This window comes from Panthera leo, chromosome A2, assembly GCF_018350215.1.
Source record: "Panthera leo isolate Ple1 chromosome A2, P.leo_Ple1_pat1.1, whole genome shotgun sequence".
NCBI lineage: Eukaryota > Metazoa > Chordata > Mammalia > Carnivora > Felidae > Panthera > Panthera leo.
In genome coordinates this window covers 162514503-162534500 of record NC_056680.1, presented here as the reverse complement: position 1 = coordinate 162534500, position 19998 = coordinate 162514503, and the positions used below count along the sequence as shown (strand labels likewise).

The following is a 19998-nucleotide window of genomic DNA, read 5'->3' as shown; positions in this document are numbered from 1 at the left end:
CTCTCGCGTGGTCCCCAGACCACAGTAGCCGCACCCTTGGGAACTTGGTACCAGAGGAAGAGAATCTAAAGAATTGCCTGTGGGGATGGGAACAGCGGGAGATGTTTGCTTCAGAGGGGGGATCCCCACAGGGTGGGGGGCGGGAGGGACATAGATCTGGGCCAAACAAACAAAACAAACTTCCTGGGTTGATGAATTTACTTCTGAGAAACTTGAGTTTCCCCAGCAATTGAAATACAAAGGAACGTTCAAGTGTAGTGGGTTCGAATGAACTAATTGAGAATAGGGTCTGGGGAAGGTGGATGAGGGGTTGAAGGTGTGCCAAAAATTTAAGGAAGCTTGTTATCTGGAAAGGCAGGAACGGGTTCCTGGGGACCAAGCCCCGTTCTGTATTCTTGCTTGTCTTTCCAAATCAGAGACCTTTCCCTCACCTTGTATTCATCCAGCCAAACGTGCGCCAGTCTGAGACTGTTATATGTCATGGCTTCTGCAAACTCAGGTTGGTTTGGAAAGCGCTGCTTACTGATGTGTCCTACCCGCGAGCAGGGGAGTACAAAGAGTTGGCCTCCACACATCCAGATCTAGACGAAAACAGACAACATTGACGTATGTGTGCTGGTACGAAGCAACTGCTGAAGTTTTTTTCACAACCATAGCAATAGCTAACATATCTTAAGTTGTTTATTTAATCCTAACAGCCCTATAATATAGGTCCGGTGACTATCCCCATTTTACGGATAAAGAAATGAATACGTATATTGGCGAAGAAGCTTGCCCAGTGACACCGAACAGAGTTTAAGGTCAGGAGGTCTGACCTCAGAGCCAACACCCCGAATGCTAAGTGATTCTGTCTCCCTCATACGTGACCAGTTCCGAGGCTGCTTACGTAGGAAAAGTGGCGGGCTATTTTGTCCTAAGGTATCCTCAAGAATACTCTGAGAATAATTAAGTATTGCTGGATGTCAACAGGTAATGAGAGAAATGGCTAAATTCGATGATTCATGTGTTCTGTACTTAACACACTTATAATGCTTTTTTTTTTTAATTTTTTTTTTAACGTTTATTTACTTTTGAGACAGAGAGAGACAGAGCATGAATGGGGGAGGGTCAGAGAGAGAGGGAGACACAGAATCTGAAACAGGCTCCAGGCTCTGAGCCATCAGCACAGAGCCTGATGCGGGGCTTGAACTCACGAACCACGAGATCATGACCTGAGCCGAAGTCGGACACTTAACCGACTGAGCCACCCAGGCGCCCCTATAATGCTTATTTTTAACAAAGTCTTTACTACACAAAAGTAAACTATGACCTTTGAAAAATCAGCAAATGTCGAAAATCACACAGAAGAAAATAAAGATCACTTCTTGTCCTAATGCTTGGTAGGTCACTATTTAACCCAGGTCCCCTGTTCTTACACACATGTATACACAACATTGAGATAACTTGTGGTTTTTTCATTAAAAGCTATGTGAAGTTATGGGGCGCCTGGGTGGCTCAGTCGGTTAAGCATCCGACTCTGGATTTCAGGTCAGGTCATGATCTCACAGTTCATGGGTTCAAGCCCCACATCGGGCTCTGCAATATCAGTGTGGAGCCTGCTTGGGATTCTCTCTTTCTCTGCCCCTCCCTTGCTCTCTCTCTCTCTCTCTCAAAAAGAAACATTTTTAAAAAGTTATGTGAGGTTATTTTAAAAGTTTTGTATTGTTTGGATATTTTGGTACTTTCCAATTTTTAGTATTATAAATAATAACACAAAGAATGTGCTTATAGTATAAATCATGTACACACCGCTTACGTATCTCACAGTATATTAGCCATGACTTCCTAGTTGACTCTGATTCAGTGATCCTTGCATGGTTCGCCAACTAAAAGCATCCTATCACTCGGGAACTTCAAAATGCAAAAGCCTCGGGCCCATCCAGCCCTAATGAATCAGGAACTGTGGGGCTGGGCCCAGTGATTTGCATTTTAACCTGGTCTTCAGGTGATTTTGGTCACATTAGAATGAGAATCACTGTTCTGACTGATCAAGATCATACATCCCAGCTTTATAGACACTTTTTAATAAACTCCATCTAATCATTTAGGAAATAAGGCTTTCACTGAAACAAATACTCAGACTTGCTTATGAGAGCAATACTTAGGGTGACACATATCACTTGAGTAGTCAGAAGGGATTCTGTTTAAGAAAATGAAACTTCTGGGGCACCTGGGTGGCTCAGTCGGTTGGGCATCCAACTTCGGCTCAGGTCATGATCTCGTGGCTCGTGGGTTCGAGCTCTGCGTTGGGCTCTGTGCTGACAGCTCAGAGCCTGGAGCCTGGAGCCTACTTGGGATTCTGTGTCTCCCTCTCTCTCTGTCCCTCCCCCGCTCACACTCTGCCTCTCAAAAATAAATATTTAAAAAATTTTTAAGAAAATGAAACTTCTGACATAACACTGAGATGTAATGACCCCCTTACCTCTAGAGTTCGTTAGAAATAGCCGGAAATAGCCCCTCAGAATGTCGAGAAAAATATCGATGGAATTCGTTTTCCTTAGGAAAACCCTTAGATCAGAACTCTGAAGAATTAGGTTCTTTTATCATATCTGCCCCATGTTTATGATCAGACCCTTCCTCTCTGGATCTCATTTTCATCTGAAGCTGAGAACTACATAGTTGCTCATTTAAGTTACCATTTGGGGGTGCTTTGTTATACAGCCAAAGCCAACTGCTACTGGCTATAATGTCCTATTCTTTTTTTTCAAGTGAGAACCTAACAAAATTTGGAAAATCATGAATATCTGTTCAATAACTAGACTGCAAACAGCACTGTTTATTATTTTTGGTATATTCTTACATGTTTGAAATGTTTAAAAAAATTTTTTTAATGTTTACTTTTGAGAGAGAGCGAGAGCATGAGAGAAAGAGACACTGAGCAGGGAAGGGGCAGAGAGAGACGGAGACACAGAATCTGAAGCGGGCTCCAGGCTCCGAGCTGTCAGCACAGAGCTCGACGCGGGGCTTGAACCCACGAACCGCGAGATCACAACCTGATCCGAAGTCGAACACTCAACCGACTGAACCACCCAGGCGCCCCGAAATGTCTCTTTATTGGAAAAGAACTCTGGCCATGAGTGCAGAATAGAAAATCAAAGTAATCAAAGTGATAAAAGAGGTACCAGAGTAAAAATTTTTATCAAAAACCTTCCTTGAAAATCAAATTGAAGGAAGCTATAGCAACGTTGCCTAACCTTCATAGGGCTCATGTGTTTGTTCTTCTCAATGCATTTGTGTCTCAGTTTCCTCATCGGGAAAGTGAGAATAACAGTACCTACCTCATGGGGTTGTTATGAGCATCACATAACTTGATACCTGTAAAGTGTTTAGAGTTTTTATTTTTCATATTGTTTTTAATTTAAATTTTAGTTAACATCCAGTGCAGTATCGGTTTCAGCAATTCATCACTCACGTACAACACCCAGTGCTCATCCCAACAAGTGCCCTCCTGAGTACCTGTCACCATCTAGCCCATCTCCAACCCACCTCCCTCCGTCAACCCACAGTTTGTTCTCTATCATTAAGAGTCTCTTGTGATTTATTTCCCTCTCTTCTCTTCCCCCCTTCCCCATATGTCCATCTGTTTTGTTTCTTAAATTCCACATGAGTGAAATCATATGGTATTTGTCTTTCTCTCATTGACTTATTTTGCTTAGCATAATACATTCTAGCTCCATCCATGTCATTGCAAATGGTAAAATTTCATTACTTTTGATGGCTGAGTAATATTCCATCGTGTGTGTGTGTGTGTGTGTGTGTGTGTGTGTGTGTATACCACATCTTCTTTATCCATTCATCAGTCAATGGACATTTGGGCTCTCTCCATAGTTTGGCTATTGTTGATAGCACGGACATTGGGCTGCATATACCCATTCAAATCTGTATTTTTGTAACCTTTGGGTAAATTCCTAACAGTACAATTGCTGGATCATAGAGTAGTTCTTTTCTTTTCGAGAGAGAGAGAGAGAGAGAGAGAGAGAGCATGAGCAGGGGAGGGGAAGAGAGAGAGAGAGAGAGAGAGAAAGACAGAGACAGAATTCCAAACAGGCTCCAGGCTCCGAGTTGTCAGCACAGAGCCCGATGCAGGGCTCGAATGCACGAACCATGAGATCATGACCTGAGTCCAAGTAGATGCTTAACCGAATGAGCCACCCAGGCACCTCTAGAATAGTTCTATTTTTAGTTTCTTGAGGAGCCTCCAGGATAGTTCTATTTTTAGTTTCTTGAGGAGCCTCCACACTGTTCTCCAGAGTGGCTGCACCAGCTTGAATTCCCACCAATAGGGCAAGAGGGTTCCCCTTTCTCCACATCCTCACCAACACCTGTTATTTCTTGTGTTATTAATTTTAGCCATTCTGACAGGCGTGAGGTGGTGTCCCATCATGGTTTTGATTTGTATTTCACTGATGAGTGATACTGAACATCTTTTCATGTGTCTGTTAGCCATCTAGATGTCTTTTTTGGAAAACCGTCTATCCATGTCTTCTGCCCATTTATTAACTGGGTTATTTGTTTTTTGGGTGTTGAGTTCGTTAAGTTCTTTATTTTGGATACTAACCCTTTTTCCAATATGCCTTTTGCAAATATCTCCTCCCATTCTGTAGGCTGCCTTTTAGTTTTGTTCATTGTTTCCTTCACTGTGCAGAAGCTTTTTGATCTTGATGAGGTCCCAGTAGTTCATGTCTGTTTTTTTTTCCCCTTGCCTTTGGTGACGTGTCTAGCAAGAAGTTACTCCAGCCAACGTCAAAGAGGCTGCTGCCTGTGTTCTCCTCTAGGATTTTGATGGTTTCTGGTCTCACATTTAGGTCTTTCATCATTTTTTTTTTTTTGCTATTTTTATTTAATATGTTTTTTAAATTTACATCCAAGTTAGTTAGCATACAGTGCAACAATGATTTCAGGAGTAGATTCCTTAATGCCCCTTACCCATTTAGACCATCCCCCCTCCCACAATCCCTCCAGCAACCCTCTGTTTGTTCTCTATATTTAAGAGTCTTTTATGTTTTGTCCCCCTCCCTGTTTTTATATTATTTTTTCTTCCCTTCCCTTATGTTCATCTGTTTTGGATCTTAAAGTCTTCATATGAGAGAAGTCACATGATATTTGTCTTTCTCTGACTAATTTCGCTTAGCATAAAACCCCCTAGTTCCATCCACGTAGTTGGAAATGGCAAGATTTCATTCTTTTTGATTGCCGAGTAATACTCTATTGTATATATATACCACATCTTCTTTATCCATTCACCCATCGATGGACATTTGGGCTCTTTCCATCCTTTGGCTATTGTCGATAGTGCTGCTAGAAACATGGGGGTGCATGTGTCCCTTCGAAACAGCACACCTGTATCCCGTGGATAAATACCTAGTAGTGCAATTGCTGGGTCATAGGATAGTTCTCTTTTTAATTTTTTGAGGAACCTCCATACTATTTTCCAGAGTTGGCTGCACCAGTTTGCATTCACCAGCAGTGCCAAAGAGATCCTCTTTCTCTGCATCCTTGCCAACATCTGTTGTTGCCCGAGTTGTTAACATTAGCCATTCTGACAGGTGTGAGGCAGTATCTCAGTGTGTTTTTGATTTGTATTTCCCTGATGATGAGTGATGTTGAGCATTTTTTGTGTTGGTTGGCCATCTGGATGTCTTCTTTGGAGAAGTATCTATTCATGTCTTTTGCCTATTTCTTCACTGGATTGTTTGTTTTTTTGGGTGTTGAGTTTGATCTTTCATCCGTTTTGAATTTAATTTTTGTGTATGGTGTAAGGAAGTGGTCCAGGTTCACTCTTCTGCACATTGCCGTCCAGTTTTCCCAACACCATTTGTCAAAGAGACTGTCTTTTATCATTGGATATTCTTTCCCGTTTTGTCTAATATTAGTTGATCATATAGTTGTGGGTCTGTTTCTAGGTTTTCTGTTCTGTTCCATTGATCTATGCGTCTTTTTTGTGCCAGTAACATACTGTCTTGATGACTACATCTTTGTAATGTTGCTTGAAATCTGGAATTGTGATGCCTCCGGTTTTTTCTTTTTCAGGATTGCTTTGACTCTTCAAGGTCTTTTGTGAGCCCATGCAAATTTTGGGGTTGTTTGTTAGAGCCCTGAAAGACATCACTGGTGGTATTTTGATGGGAATTGCATTAAATATGTAGATTGCTTAGACATTGTATCGACATTTTAACAACGTTTGTTCTTCCAATCCATGAGCATGGGATGCTTTTCCATTTATTTGTGTCTTCTTCAATTTCTTTCCTAAGTGTTCTATGGTTTTCAGAGTATAGATCTTTTCTCTCTTTAGTTAGGTTTATTCCTACGTCTCCCATGGTTTTTGGTGCAAATGGGATCTATTCCTTAATTTCTTGTTCTGCTGCTTTATTATTGGTGTATAGAAATGCAACAGATTTCTGCACATTGATTTTATATCCTGACACTTAGCTCAATTAGTGTATTCTAGCAATTTTTTTGGTGGAGTCTTTTGGGTTTTCTACAGAGAGTATCATGTTGTCTGCAAATAGTGAAGGTTTGACTTCTTCCTTGCTGATTTGGATGCCTTTTATTTCTTTTTGTTGTCTGATTGCTGAGGGTAAGACTTTCAGTACTATCTTAAATAGTAATAGAGTGGACATCCTTGTCTTGTTCTTTACTGTAGGGGAAAAGCTCTGTTTTTCCCCATTGAGGATGATATTAGCTGTGGGTCTTTCATATATGGCTTTATGATGTTGAGGTATATTCCCTCTATCTCTATTTTGTTGAGGGTTTTTATCAAGACTGGATGCTGTATTTTGTCAAATGCTTTGTCTGCATCTATTGATGGATCATATAGTTCTTATCCTATCCTTTCTTCTTTTTTTTTACGATTTATTTTTGAAAGAAAGAGTGGGCACGAGTGGGGAAGGGACAGAGAGAGAGAGAGGGGGAGACACAGAATCTGAAGTGGCTCCAAGCTCTGAGCTGTCAGCACAGAGCCTGATGTGGGGCTCAAACTCACAGGCTGTGAGATCATGACCTGAATCAAAGTTGGATGCTCAACCTACTGAGCCCCCCAGTGCCCATCCTTTCTTTTATTAATGTGGTGTATCATGTTGATTGATTTGTGGATATTGAACCAGCCCTGCATCCCAGGAATAAACCCCACTTGATCATGGTGAATAATAATTTTAATGTACTGTTAAATTCAATTTGCTAATATCATTGAGAATTTCTGTATCCATGTTCATCAGGGGTGTTGGCCTGTAATGCTCCTTTTCAGTGAGGTCTTTGTCTGGTTTTGGAGTCAAGGCAATGCTGGCTTCATAGAATGAGTTTGGAAGTTTCCTTCCATTTCTATTTTTTTGTTTGTGTTTTTGGAACAGTTTGAGAAGAATGGGTATTAACTCTTCTTTAAATGTCTGGTAGAATTCTCCTGGGAAGCCATCCGGCCCAGGACTCTTGTTTGTTGGGAGACTTTTGATTACTGATTCAGTTTCTTTGCTGGTTTTGGATCTGTTCAAATTTTCTATTTCTTCTTGTTTCAGTTTTGGTGGTTTGTGAGTTTCTAGGATTTTGCCCTGTGTTGGACTCTGCTGACAGCTCGGAGCCCAGAGCCTGCTTGGGATTCTGTGTCTCCCTCTCTCTTTGCCCCTCCCCTGCTCACGCTCTGTTCCTCTCTCTCTGCCCCTCCCCTGGCTCACACTCTGTCTCTCTCTGTCTCTCAAAAATGAATAAACGTTTAAAAAAATTAAAAAAAAAAAAGCCTTTCTGAATAATTACAGCAAAGCTGTAACTATGGACTGTGCTGGTAGGAAGGAGCAAAGTGGACAGAAATGAGTGATGATTTAGACCTAGATCTAACCACACATGATGAAGGAAAGTGGGGCATGAAAGGGAGATTGGAGACCAAGAAAGTACTCTGGGGGGCTGGATGGTTGCGGGTGGGTAGAGGGCATCACATTATCCACCCGAAGAGGAAAGGGCCATGGGAGGAAGAATGGGTTCGAGGGAGTAGAAAGAGCTCTCCTTTTGAAACGTTGGGGTTAGGATGCCTATGGGACACACATCCTACAGGAGAGTAACCTGTAGGCAGTGAGATGCGCAAGCTTCTGGCACAGAAGGACCTGGGAAGGAGCTAGAACTATGTCACTGGCATGTAGTCATTGAGGCACGATGCGGATGAGGTTACTGAGAAGGGGAGGGAGAAAAGAAACAGGGCCTTGGGGAAACCTATGGAGTCAATGGCAGGGTCCCAGGTCCAGAGCAGTGTACCTTGTCCGCATCTAGGGCCACCAGGATGGAGTGCCAAGCCACGCAGGCTGTTGGGGACAATTGGAGGCCAGCCTCCAGTCCACCAGGAAACCAAAGTGCAGATCTGAAGCCTGGTTAGTACCATCCTGAGGCTGGGGGTCAAGCTGCAGCTCCGTGGGCACCCAGCCAATCCCCACTTTCCCGAGTGACGGTAACACTGAGGTCAGGGCAGCTAAAACAAATTCAGAGCTTTGGGGGCTTCCAGAAATGACTTAGAATAGAACCGAGCTGGTGAGGTCTCCAGGCCTGCCGTTGAGTAGATAGTGGAAAGCAGGACAGAATAGGCTTGGGGCATATACCTCCGGTTCTGCGAATTGAGCCAAGTTGCTGGAGCGCTCAGAGCCCCAGTTTCCCCCTGTAAGTAGGAGACCCTGGTGGCACCCACCTCACAGGTTTATTATGAAGACTGAGTTGATATTTGCAAGATTTCAGAGCAGTGCGTGTCACACAGATGAGCACTTGTTAAACAAAGGAAACGTATGTTTCTCCTTCACCCCATGACTTAAACATGCCATTTGTGCAGGGAAGGCCATCTAAGATACACACCTCCCTCAACACAAGTCTAGATTCCCCTCTCATATGATCTCTTGGTACCCTGTACTTCTCCTCCACTGTATGTATCAAAAATACCTAATCATCAGGGCGCCTGGGTGGCTCAGTCAGTTGAGTGTCTGACTTCGGCTCAGGTCATGATCTCACGGCTTGTGGGTTCGAGCCCGCGTCAGGCTCTGTGCTGACAGCTCGGAGCCTGGGGCTGGCTTCGGATTCTGGGTCTCCCTCTCTCTCTCTCTCTCTCTCTCTGCCCTCTCCTGCTCATGCTGTCTCTCTCTGTCTCTCAAAAATAAATAAACATTAAAAAAATTAAAAAACAAACAAACAACCTAATCATCTCTCTACTTCAACAGAATGGAAGCTCCAAGCCATCGGAAGCCACGTTTGCACTGCATGAGGCTGCATTGCACACAAGGCACAGCCCTTTGCGCATAACGGGTTCTCAGTATTGTTGAGTGAATGAACAAATGAACGAATGAATGAACGGGCGAGGGTTGTGCCTTCTTCCGAATGCCCAGCATGTGGCAGAGCCTCACATAGGAGGTGTCCCTTAAATGACGGCTACGTTGACCCTAACCAGAACTCCTGAGAGAGTCTAACCTAGCAAAATACAGATCTGGGTACTGTCACCATACAGGTGTTAGCTACGGCCTCGGGAGTAGATACAAGTATGCCACGGCCCCTGGCCGGTCAGCACGGAGGTGCTACACCCAGTCCTGGTGACCTGCCCTGCCAGGTGCTGTCTCTTTAGTCTCTGGATCATGGGAAGCCCACGGGTCTCCCCGGGAGCAGGTGCGCTGCCTGTGGGAGGCTATCAGTTCAAAACTGAGGTTCTTTCCCACCAGATAAGGAAATACTGCACTATATTAAGTCAGCCCAGAGGAGCACATGGAGGGAGAAGGGACAGCTGATAAGATAACAGTCCTGGGAATACCCACGCTTCAGAGATGCACAGAAGAAATTCCTGCAGAGGAAACTGAGAGCAACAGAGCTATGGAGGAGGAACCAGAACACTGTTCTAGAGTGCCAAATGTTGCAGCCACCTCCAGTACATAGAAGAACAAAGCCGTCCACTAGGGACATCAATATTAAATGGGTGACAGTTCCCCGAGGGATGTCCCCGAGTGCTGAGGGCCGCCAGGATGCTGATTTATTGGAAAGAAGAGTGAGGAACGGAGACGAACGTACAGGTGTCAATGGTCTCGTATCAGGAAAGACAGGGCCCCTTATCTCGGTTAGAGACCGCTGGTGATGTCAAGAGAGCTCTCTAGCTATTTATTAACTTACGTGTTTGTGAGAAGAGAGACTAACACACACTTAAAAAAATATGAAGGGGCCATTAGGAACGGAGCAGTCGACGATACTGAAGCAAGGATAATTAGTACCTTTGAATAATAAGTTAGCTGCTATTGGCTATCTGGAGGGAAGAGAGAGCCAGAAAAAGGAAGACACCCCCTCTTCAAATATGTACGTATCTATCATTCACAAAATTGATTTTATTCTGAGACAAACAATGTGCTCGTTAAGATATTAGGTCCTGAAAGGGGGAAAGCCCATATACCATATTCACAAAGAGCGATGTAATAAAACAGGGAATAATCAACCAACCAATGAAAAGCACTAAAGGCCTGGATATTCTAAAATAATGCCTGCATCAAAAGGGAACATATGATTGGGGCTGGGGCGGGGGGTTGCGGGGGGAGAAGCAATAAAAAATAATCAGCTCACAACATACTGCCAAAGTATGTTATGTATTGCTCTAGATATGTTTATATTCACAATAAAGTGTCTGAAGCATTATGAAAGAAGTCTGTGCTTAAAAGAACACTAAGCCAGTGAACAAAGCCAAAAGAAGGAAGTGGGAAAGAAAAAGTCAGAAAAAGAAAACACAAAAAAGCAATTACAGTAAACATTTTAATGCATCCTAAGAAAATATATGCAGTTCCAAGCATGATCTCTGCAGATGATTTCAGAATGTAAAGAACAGATGGCAACATTTAAAGAATAATTATAGCTGTCACTTATTAAGTAGCTTCCATAAATTATCTGTCTTTACAGCTTTGTAATAAAGATCTTTTTCTTTTTCTTTTTTTTTTTTTTTTCATTTTACCCGCAAGGAAACTAAAGCTCAACCAGAATTTGAATTTAGTCATTGATTAAGCTGTTTCCTCTACACCAGGTTGTCTCTGTTGGCAAGAGACAAACAAGGCAGAGAAAAGTGAGAAAAATTAAGGGTGATCAGGGTGAGCGCACAGCCCAGATTTTCATGCACAGTTCAAAGTGGCCGTTATAAAAATCTATTAGAATTTAGTGAAAAGCCAAAACTTATCTATGATAAACACACCATAAATATCCGAACAGTACCTTAGTGTTTTCTTCAGACTCTCTCTCCAGGAATATTTACCTTGTACTTTATTCTCTACCCCAATTATTTCATTAAATCTTCACAAAATTGGAATTTAAGAAACCAAATGAGCAAAGGAAAAAGAAAAAAAGAAAGAGAGAGAGACAAACCAAGAAACAGACTCTTAACTCTAGAGAACAAATTTCTGGTCATCAGAGGGGAGGTGGGCCAAGGGGTGGGTTGAACAGGTGACAGGGTTCAAGGAGTGCACCTGTTGTGATGAGCACAGGGTGAAGCATGGACTTGTTGAATCACTATATTGTACACCTGAAACTAACATAACACTGTGTGTTAACTATACTGGGATTAAAACAAAATAAACAAACGGGCTCGTGGGTGTCTCAGTCGGTTAAGCAACCTCCTTCGATCTCGCAGTTTGTGAGTTCAGGCCCCGTGCTGGGTTCTGCGCTGACAGCTCAGAGCCTGGAGCCTGCCTCAGATTCTGTGTCTCCCTCTCTCTGCCCCTCTCTCACTCGTGCGCGTGCACTCTCTCTCTCAAAAATATATTTATTTTTAATTTTTAAAAATTAACTTTAATTAAAAAAAAAACCAAATATTCACAAAATCCTGAGAATGGCATTTACATTTATTCCTATTTACTGGGTGCTGACCAAGGATCCTACAGAGCTGGGACCCATTCTGACATCTAACGTCCACTGATCTAATATCACGGGAATATCTACAAGCCAAATCTACGTTCACATTTGAGATGTAATTCACATTCCACAAGAAATTCACCCTTTTACAGTATACAATGACTATTTTCACAAGGTTGCCCAATGATCACCACTCTCTCATTCTGGAACATTCTCACCACCTCACAAAGAGCCCTGGGACCTATCAGCACTCACTCACCTACCTTCTGTTTCTATGGATTTGCTTAGGCTGCACCTTTCCTAGGGCCGGACTTAGTCATATAAATATGTGGCCTTTTGTGTCTGACTTCTTTCACTCACCATACTGTTTTCAAGGTCCACCATGCTGTAGCAGGTATCCCGGGATTCAAGAGTTGAAAGACCAACCCAGACGTCCCCTACCAAGTCCTCTCAACTTGCAGATAGAGAAACCGAGGCCTAAGATAGCCCACAGAGTTAGTGGCACCCGAGTCTGCCACCGTCTAATTCTGTTATTTCTACCGCACCACAACCGCCAAGAAAATCGGTGTAACAAAATAGAGTTTTCACAAATAAATAAAAATATTGCATTAGGTCAACACCTCATACGTTAGAAATAAAACAGCATACAGTAATATAAGCTGATATTTTACTATTGTCAAATTTTGCAAGGAGCCCCCTAGATCCTTTATTTCATGTGATGCGGGAACGGTACCGGATGTTCAGGCGGGAAAACGGGGCATAAATACCACGGCACGCCTCTGGACTTGACGTCAGCTTTCACTCTCTCTGTACAAAGCGAACTATTTAGAAAGTAGAGTCTGAATTACCCTTAACGAAAGCTCCAAATTTTCTGCTCCCCAGAGGTTCATGCCCTTGTCATACTGTCCGATCTCATGAAAGTAATGTCTATTTATAGCAAAAACTCCCCCAGCCATTGCAGGTGACCTAAAAAGGAGACATAAATATTAAATCACAGGTTCAGCCATTATGGATTTTTGCCAAAATTACGGTGAATGTTAGCAATAACATGAAAACTAGAAAATGACGATATTAATACCAAAATCGTTAAGTTAATGTATATTTATCTTGATGGATATACATTACATTGAATGTAAAATTAGTAAATTGAAGCCATAACTACCTAAAAGTAGGCAGTAACTTTCCACTTAGCTCTCACCAAATTGTGTAAGCTATATATTCTAAATGTTGTCTTTTTCTTTTTTTTTTTTAAAGTTTCTTTAGTTTTGAGAGAGAGAGAGAGAGAGAGAGAGAGAGAGAGAGCATGAGCAGGGGAGGAGCAGAGAGAGAGGGAGACACAGAATCCAAAGCAGGCTCCAGGCTCCGAGCTGTCAGCACAGAGCCTGACATGGGGCTTGAACTCATGACCTGTGAGATCACGACCTGAGCCAAAGTCGAATGCTTAACTGACTGAGCCACTCAGGCGCCCCAAATGTTGTCTTGTTCTTAAAAGGGAACATTATCTTTAGAATGTGAGTTTCCCCTGGAGATAACTACTTGACTTGGGGAGCAGAGCTTACAGATCTCCCTTTCTAAGCGCGTTAAGTGAATATACTATTTACTTCTGGGAAAACCATGAAGTTACAAAGCATCTTTTTTGTTTTGTTTTGTTTTGTTTTGTTTTGTTGTCCCACAACAGCAAGGCCCAATAACACCGAACTGAGTAGTATGAAAATAATTTCAAGTTCATTTATTCATTCATGTTTGAAAAAGTACACATGAAGCACCTGTGATGTGTTAGGGGGAAGTTAGTGCATCAACGGGCCAAGATCCCAGCTCGTGTGGGGGGCCAGGGTGGAGGGAGGGACACTAGTCGCTGCAGTGGTGCCAGAGAAAGACGATGGAATCGTGGATAAGGTAACGGGACGTGGTCCAGTGTCTGATGTATTTTGAGGACGGGAGCCAGCAGGTTTGCTTACAGGTGGGGGGTGGGGTGAAGGAAGAAGAGAAGGGTGAAGGCTCACTCCAGCGCGTTGGCCCGGGGACCTCACATCTGCACTGAGATGGAGATACCGAGTGGGCAGGTTTTGGGGGGAAGATTCAGCTGGGGACATGAGTGAGCTCTCCATTCACTCTAGTGGAGACGCCAGTAGGCAGGTGCATGGAAGCATCTGGCACTCTGAGAGTGGCCGGGGGCAGAGACATAACTTTGGGAGTCCTCAAGATACGGGGGATACACAGCACTCCGGCAGCGAGGGGGGGGGGTGGAGGAGACCACGAAGAACCGTCCCGGGCACCGTGACAGCAAGAGGTCGGAGGGAAGAGAGGGAAAGCGGAGCCACCGGTGTAGGAGGAAGACCGGAAAACCGTCTGCCGATGGGCCCCGAGGTGAGGACTGAGAACCAGCGCGGCACCGACACGGGAAGACCACCAGCGCGTTTTAGCGGGTGGGGGCGCAGAGCCAGATTCAAGCGAGTCTGAGACACCAGAGTTCAGAGTTGGAGATCGTGACACAGCCAGCTTTTTCTAAGAGGCTTTAATGCAAAGGAGAGCAGAGGAAAGGAGAGGCGGCCGATAAAGGAAGATTGTTTTTTGTAATTGGGAGAGGAAACGGTGGGCCTTGAGAGGAGCGGTCTCATCTGGTGGGCCAGATGCGACCCGCCCCGTCTGCGCCCTGGGTCACCGTGATCCTGGCCAAGCCAGGGGGCCCCGCTGCCACAGCGTTGCATTGAAATTACATCTCTACCCGACTTCCTTCGCACTGGGCTCTACACCCTCGAGGGCAAAGGCCACGTTTTCTGTTGTGACCACAGTGTCTGGCAGCAAAGAGTTGTTAAACTGGTAACTGAAGCAGGTTCACAAACGGGTCTTTAAAGTTAGGCCGTAGGTTCTGTTGAAAATAGGGTTAAAAAATACTTGCAGCTCAGAGAACCCAAGTTACACCCTTTCAAAAGGGAAAGCTTTTATTCTAAAAAAAAAAAAAATCTCAAAACCGCTGGGAAGTGTGTGTGCGTGTGTGTGTGTGTGTGTGTGTGCACATGCGTGTGTCTTACCAGAGAAACGTTGAGTCGTGGTGCTAACTCAGGCACGTCTGAGACACCGGGAGAAAGGACAAAATGTCGTGAAAAGGCCTTGTCCTTGAAAAGGCCCCGGGTGGAGTACAGGGGGCGCGTCCCTTGGTAGTGGTGATCTCCCCCCACCCCTGCACGTCCCCTCCCTGGGGAAGCTGCGGGGGGGGGGGGGGGAGCCACTGGTGTGAGCTCAACGTCACAATTCTCCTTGCTTGCTCTAAGTTTGCCAAAATTCCTTGCATCTACATTTTTTTTTTGAGCTGTTGCAAATGTGAAGAAATGTATCTTCAGATGTGAATGCTAATTAATGCCATGGATAATACCTAAAATTCATTTTTCCTTTTAACCCTTTAAAACTACCGACTTTTTCTTACGTTATCATACATTATCCTTACGATATAACAGTCGAGCGTTGAACCACATGAGTTTGAACTGTGTGGGTCTACTTACATGTGGATTTTTAGATAAATACAGCACAGTACTGTAAGTGTATTTTCTCTTCCTTCTGATATTAACATTTTTTTTTGCTCTAGCTTATTGTAAGAATACAGTATGTAATACACGTGGCATTTAAAACATGTTAATCAGGGCGCCTGGGTGGCTCAGTCGGTTGAGCGTCCAACTTCAGCTCAGGTCACGATCTCGCGGTCCGTGAGTTCGAGTCCCGCGTCAGGCTCTGGGCTGATGGCTCGGAGCCTGGAGCCTGCTTCTGATTCTGTGTCTCCCTCTCTCTCTGCCCCTCCCCCGTTCATGCTCTGTCTCTCTCTCTGTCTCAAAAATAAACGTTAAAAAAAAAAAACGTGTCAATCAACTGTTTATGTTATCAGTAAGACTTCAGTCAACAGTAGGCTCTTAGTAGTTAAGTTTTTGGGGAGTCAAAAGTTAGTATGTACAATATACATTCTATAAATAATTAGTATCATACTGTTTTTTATGGCCTGAGTTTTTATTTAGCCTATTGTGAGAATTTTCCTTTTACATTAGCTTTCAAAAACTTTGTATAATATTCTACAGAGTATGAATATAGTTTTTAACTATTTTAATATTGAACGTTTATGTTGTTTTTATTTTCTAACTGATATGAATGTTGATACAATGTGTGTCTCTGATTTACTTCTCCTTAATTTCTTAGGGAAACATTTCAAGAAGTGGGAGTGTTGCGTTAAAGAATAACATAAGATTTTTAATGTATATTGTCAGATTGTTTTCAAAAAGCACGTGTGACTATGTGTATACTAACAGTGTATTAGAATTCAAAAAACGTTACTACTCAGCGACTATCAGTAATATAATTTCCCTAGTAAAATTTTTAGAGCCTAAAGCACGCCTGATGTGTGAAATATGGAAACATCACAAAATTATGTAGATCTTTTTTGTAAATGGAATACTTCATTTTAAATTAAGTAAGTTCATTTTGAGATGAACTCCAAAGATCGATGGTTTTTTTTTTTCAGTAAATTAAGATGTCTACGCACGACCTTTTATTTATTTATTTAATTTCAAAATTTTTTGAGTTTATTTATTTTGAGAGAGAAAGAGAGAGAGTGAGCAGGCAGAGGGGCAGAGAGAGAATCCCGAGCAGGCTCCACACTGTCAGCACAGAGCCCGACGTGGGGCTCGAACTCACGAACCGTGAGATCATGACCTGAGCCGAAACCAAGAGTTGGATGCTCAACCGACTTGAGCCACCCAGGCGCCCCCACGTTCCATTTTAGTTAAATAAAATGTGTCTTTGTCCCTTTTCATTTCGAAGTCTCTAACAGTAACAACAGCAAGTATGTATGCTGATCGCTTCCCCTGTGTCAGGCCTTGAGCTACGTTCTTTCCAGGTGGTTCTCACTTAATCTCCTCACTAAATCAGAGAGGCATGTGTTTTATTATCATCACCATTTCACAGGTGAAGGTACTGAAACTGAAGTAACAGACCCAGCAGAGGCTACCTTACTGCACAACTCCATGGATGCCAGTCACCTCTAGTCTTTATGAACAGTACCTTCTGGAGATGAGCAGTACACAGCCTATACAGCTGTACGCAGCAGCCCTGAACAGCTAACAAGTGATGGCTGGAGCAGAGCAAAGATCGTAGTCATACACAGTGGAAGGCGCGTGAAGGGATCTATTATCCTAAAAGCAATGGAAAGACATCGGGTGACACGGGCAGAGTGGAGTTTTAAGAACCATGAATGTAGCCAGAGAGAGATCGGCCTGAGGGAGGACAGCCTGCAGGCCAGACTGTTCCTTACAGTGAGGGCCTGGACCATGGGGACAAGCAGAGAGATGGACAGATGTGGTTGTGAGTCGTCACAATGGATGGGGCACCTGGAGCGGGTTAATCACTGGGTTAGAGTAGGCAGTGGGAGACTGCAGGTGTGGTCATGCTTATGGCTATGTAGCATTCCGTTATGGTTCCAGAGTAAGGTACTAAATAATTCCCCGGTTATTCCTCCCGACTTAGTCCTTATCTCATCCTCGAATTGCGTCACCAAGGGCAGGGGCTCAGGGTGGGGATAGGTACTGGGATCAAGGGAAGTGATAAGGTTTGGAAAACCCACTTGGAGCAGTGAGTGAGTAAAGGGACTGTGGAGAAGCACGAGACTGAAACTATCAACGTGTAGAAGCGTTAAGTTCACGTCTCTTAAAGGAACAAAAAACAGATGGCGGGCTTGGTCCAGAGTTGGAGATTCGCAGGGCTACTGTGGCAGAAGGGGAGAGGGATGTGGCAGTTGAAGGTATTGGCAAGAAGAACCGTGAATTTATAGATCAGAAAGTCTAGGCCACAGAAGAAGAAAGAAACCGTGAACAGTAAAAGCAGAAATCAAAGAACTGGGGATCCTGATGATGTCCAGGGGGAGGTGTGGGCGGAGCAGAGCAGGAAAAAGTTAGGAACATCCCAGGCTGTGGCCAAAGAGACGATATCCGGTAACTTAGAAAAGAAAGGTACAGGATATGGCTGTAGGAATAATAGTAGCTAACAGGTATAAAATAGCTAATATATATGTAGTACTTATTATGATGGACAGATACTGCTCTAAGCTTTGATATACAGTGAGTCATTTAATTCTCTAACAACCCTGTAACATATCATTATCCAGACTTTACACATGAGGAAATAAGGTGCAAAGAGGTTAAGCAGCTTGCATAAGGTCAACAGCTCTAGTTAAATTAGAGACAAAGATCAAGGACTTGCTAAGCTATAGTGTTAGAAAATTGACTCATGTGGTTTGTGAAACAGAGAGGCTAGCAGCAAAAGAAGAGAAGGAGGCTGGCGTCAGAGTTTTCAGGAAATGTGGGGAGTGACCTGGAGGAAGTCTCCAGCAATAGCCTCATAGATGCAGTGAAAAGTCCCAACATCAAATTGTTCTCACATGTAGAAATACATTTTCCCAGACCAATAATCAAGGAAAATCATATTCATCTGTATAAAATTACTGATGAAAGCACTGAGATAAATATTTTATATATGAATTTAGCAAAGACATCTACTTTTGCTGAGCTATCCACAGCACTAGCATTTGGTTCATTGACCACATACAACTCGCTCCTAAGAACCATGGCCACCTTCTAAAGATGGACACCTGAAACCAGAGGGACACTATCCATGGTGGTGTTTTCTTTCTCTCTCTCTCTCTTTCTCTTTCTTTCTTTCTTTCTTTTTTCTTTCTTCTTTCCTTCCTTCCTTCCTTCCTTCCTTCCTTCCTTCCTTCCTTCCTTCCTTTTAAGTAGGCTCCATGCCCAACATGGGGCTCAAGCTCACCACCTGTGATCAAGAGTCACATGCTCTACTGACCGAGCCAGCTGGGCGCCCCCATGGCAGTGTTCCTAACCAAGGTGAGATGCTCATTTCCAATCAGAGAAACTGAAAATCTACCAAATTCTATTATTATAGATTTTTAGAGACAACATAAATGACAAAATATTTCTCTTCATTAAGCCCAAGAGATGGAAAAAATAATCTCTGAAAGCTTCTCCCGCCGCCCCCCGCCACCAGGTCTCAATACATATATGATATTTCCCCGTCACCTGAAGGAATCTCACCGAATGGGTAGAGTGGGTCCTTCTGGTCCATCCATCTCATAAGAGAAGACATTATCCCATTTAAATTGTAGGTGCCAGTTGAAAGCACCCCTTACAACAGGAGAGGGCCAGTATTCTAGGGTCACAGAATCAATGACATCTATCAGAGGACACACCACCATTTTGGGGTCCTTGGCAATGGCATGCAGCAGGGGCTCCAGCCATACTTTATTCACCTCGCAGTGGCTATCCAGGAACACCAGAACGTCCCCTGGGGAGGCAAGAATAGGCCAGTGTTAGTGCATATGGACGAAACATCCGACGACCCAGATCGCAGTTCAATGCAAGGAGTACCTGTTGAGCGTTTACTATGTGTTTGGCTTTTATGGTGCACTCCGTTTCACTGGCGGTGGGTTGGGACTAGAAACTCATACTTTATTTTGTGCAAAAATGTGGGCCATGATGTGTCATAGAAGTTCAAAAGAAGTTGGTGAACTGTGGGTTAGAGAGTAGTTTGAAGATTCTAAAGAAGTAGGTGGGGGGCACCTGGGTGGCTCAGTTGGTCAAGTGAACGGCTCTTGGTTTCGGCTCAGGTCATCATCTCACAGTTTATGAGTTCAAGCCCCGCATCAGACTCTGTGCTGACAGCTTGGAACCTGCTTGGGATTCTCTCTCTCTCTCTCTCTCTCTCTCTCTCTCTCTCTCTCTCTCCCCCTCCCTCCTTCCCACTCTCTCTGCCCCTCCTCTGCTCACACACACACACAGTCTCTCTCTCAATATAAATGAAACTTATAAAAAAGGTTTTTCTCAAGCTGTCAGCACAGAGTCCAACGTGGGGCTCGAACCCATGGACCACGAGATCATGACCTGAGCTGAAGTCAGACACTCAACCCACTGAGCCACCCAGGGGCCCCGATGCATAACCATTTTTGTTCTTGAGTTCAAGCTTTAAGGAGTGTCTGCTTAGAGAACATGGGGAAAATTGGCATGGCCAAAGTAAAGAAAACATGTTGCTAAAGTACATTAGATGAGCTCAGATTGGAAGGGACCTCAAAATTCAGGTGCAGAG

At 43.6% G+C, this 19998-nt stretch overlaps 1 protein-coding gene across 6 annotated transcripts in view; it reads right to left on the bottom strand.

Moving 5' to 3' along the window:
• GALNTL5 (polypeptide N-acetylgalactosaminyltransferase like 5) overlaps positions 1-19998 on the bottom strand; it is a 57456-nt gene that overhangs the window by 2436 nt on the left and 35022 nt on the right. For 5 of the 6 annotated variants that reach the window (XM_042927149.1, XM_042927148.1, XM_042927147.1 and 2 more), the window contains 3 exons: positions 18951-19200; positions 12714-12831; positions 432-581 (listed from right to left, as the gene is read on the bottom strand). In XM_042927149.1, the coding sequence (XP_042783083.1) occupies positions 432-581; positions 12714-12831; positions 18951-19200 (518 nt within the window). The remainder of the gene's footprint in view (positions 1-431; positions 582-12713; positions 12832-18950; positions 19201-19998) is intronic. The other variant, XM_042927151.1, reaches the window with a different exon arrangement.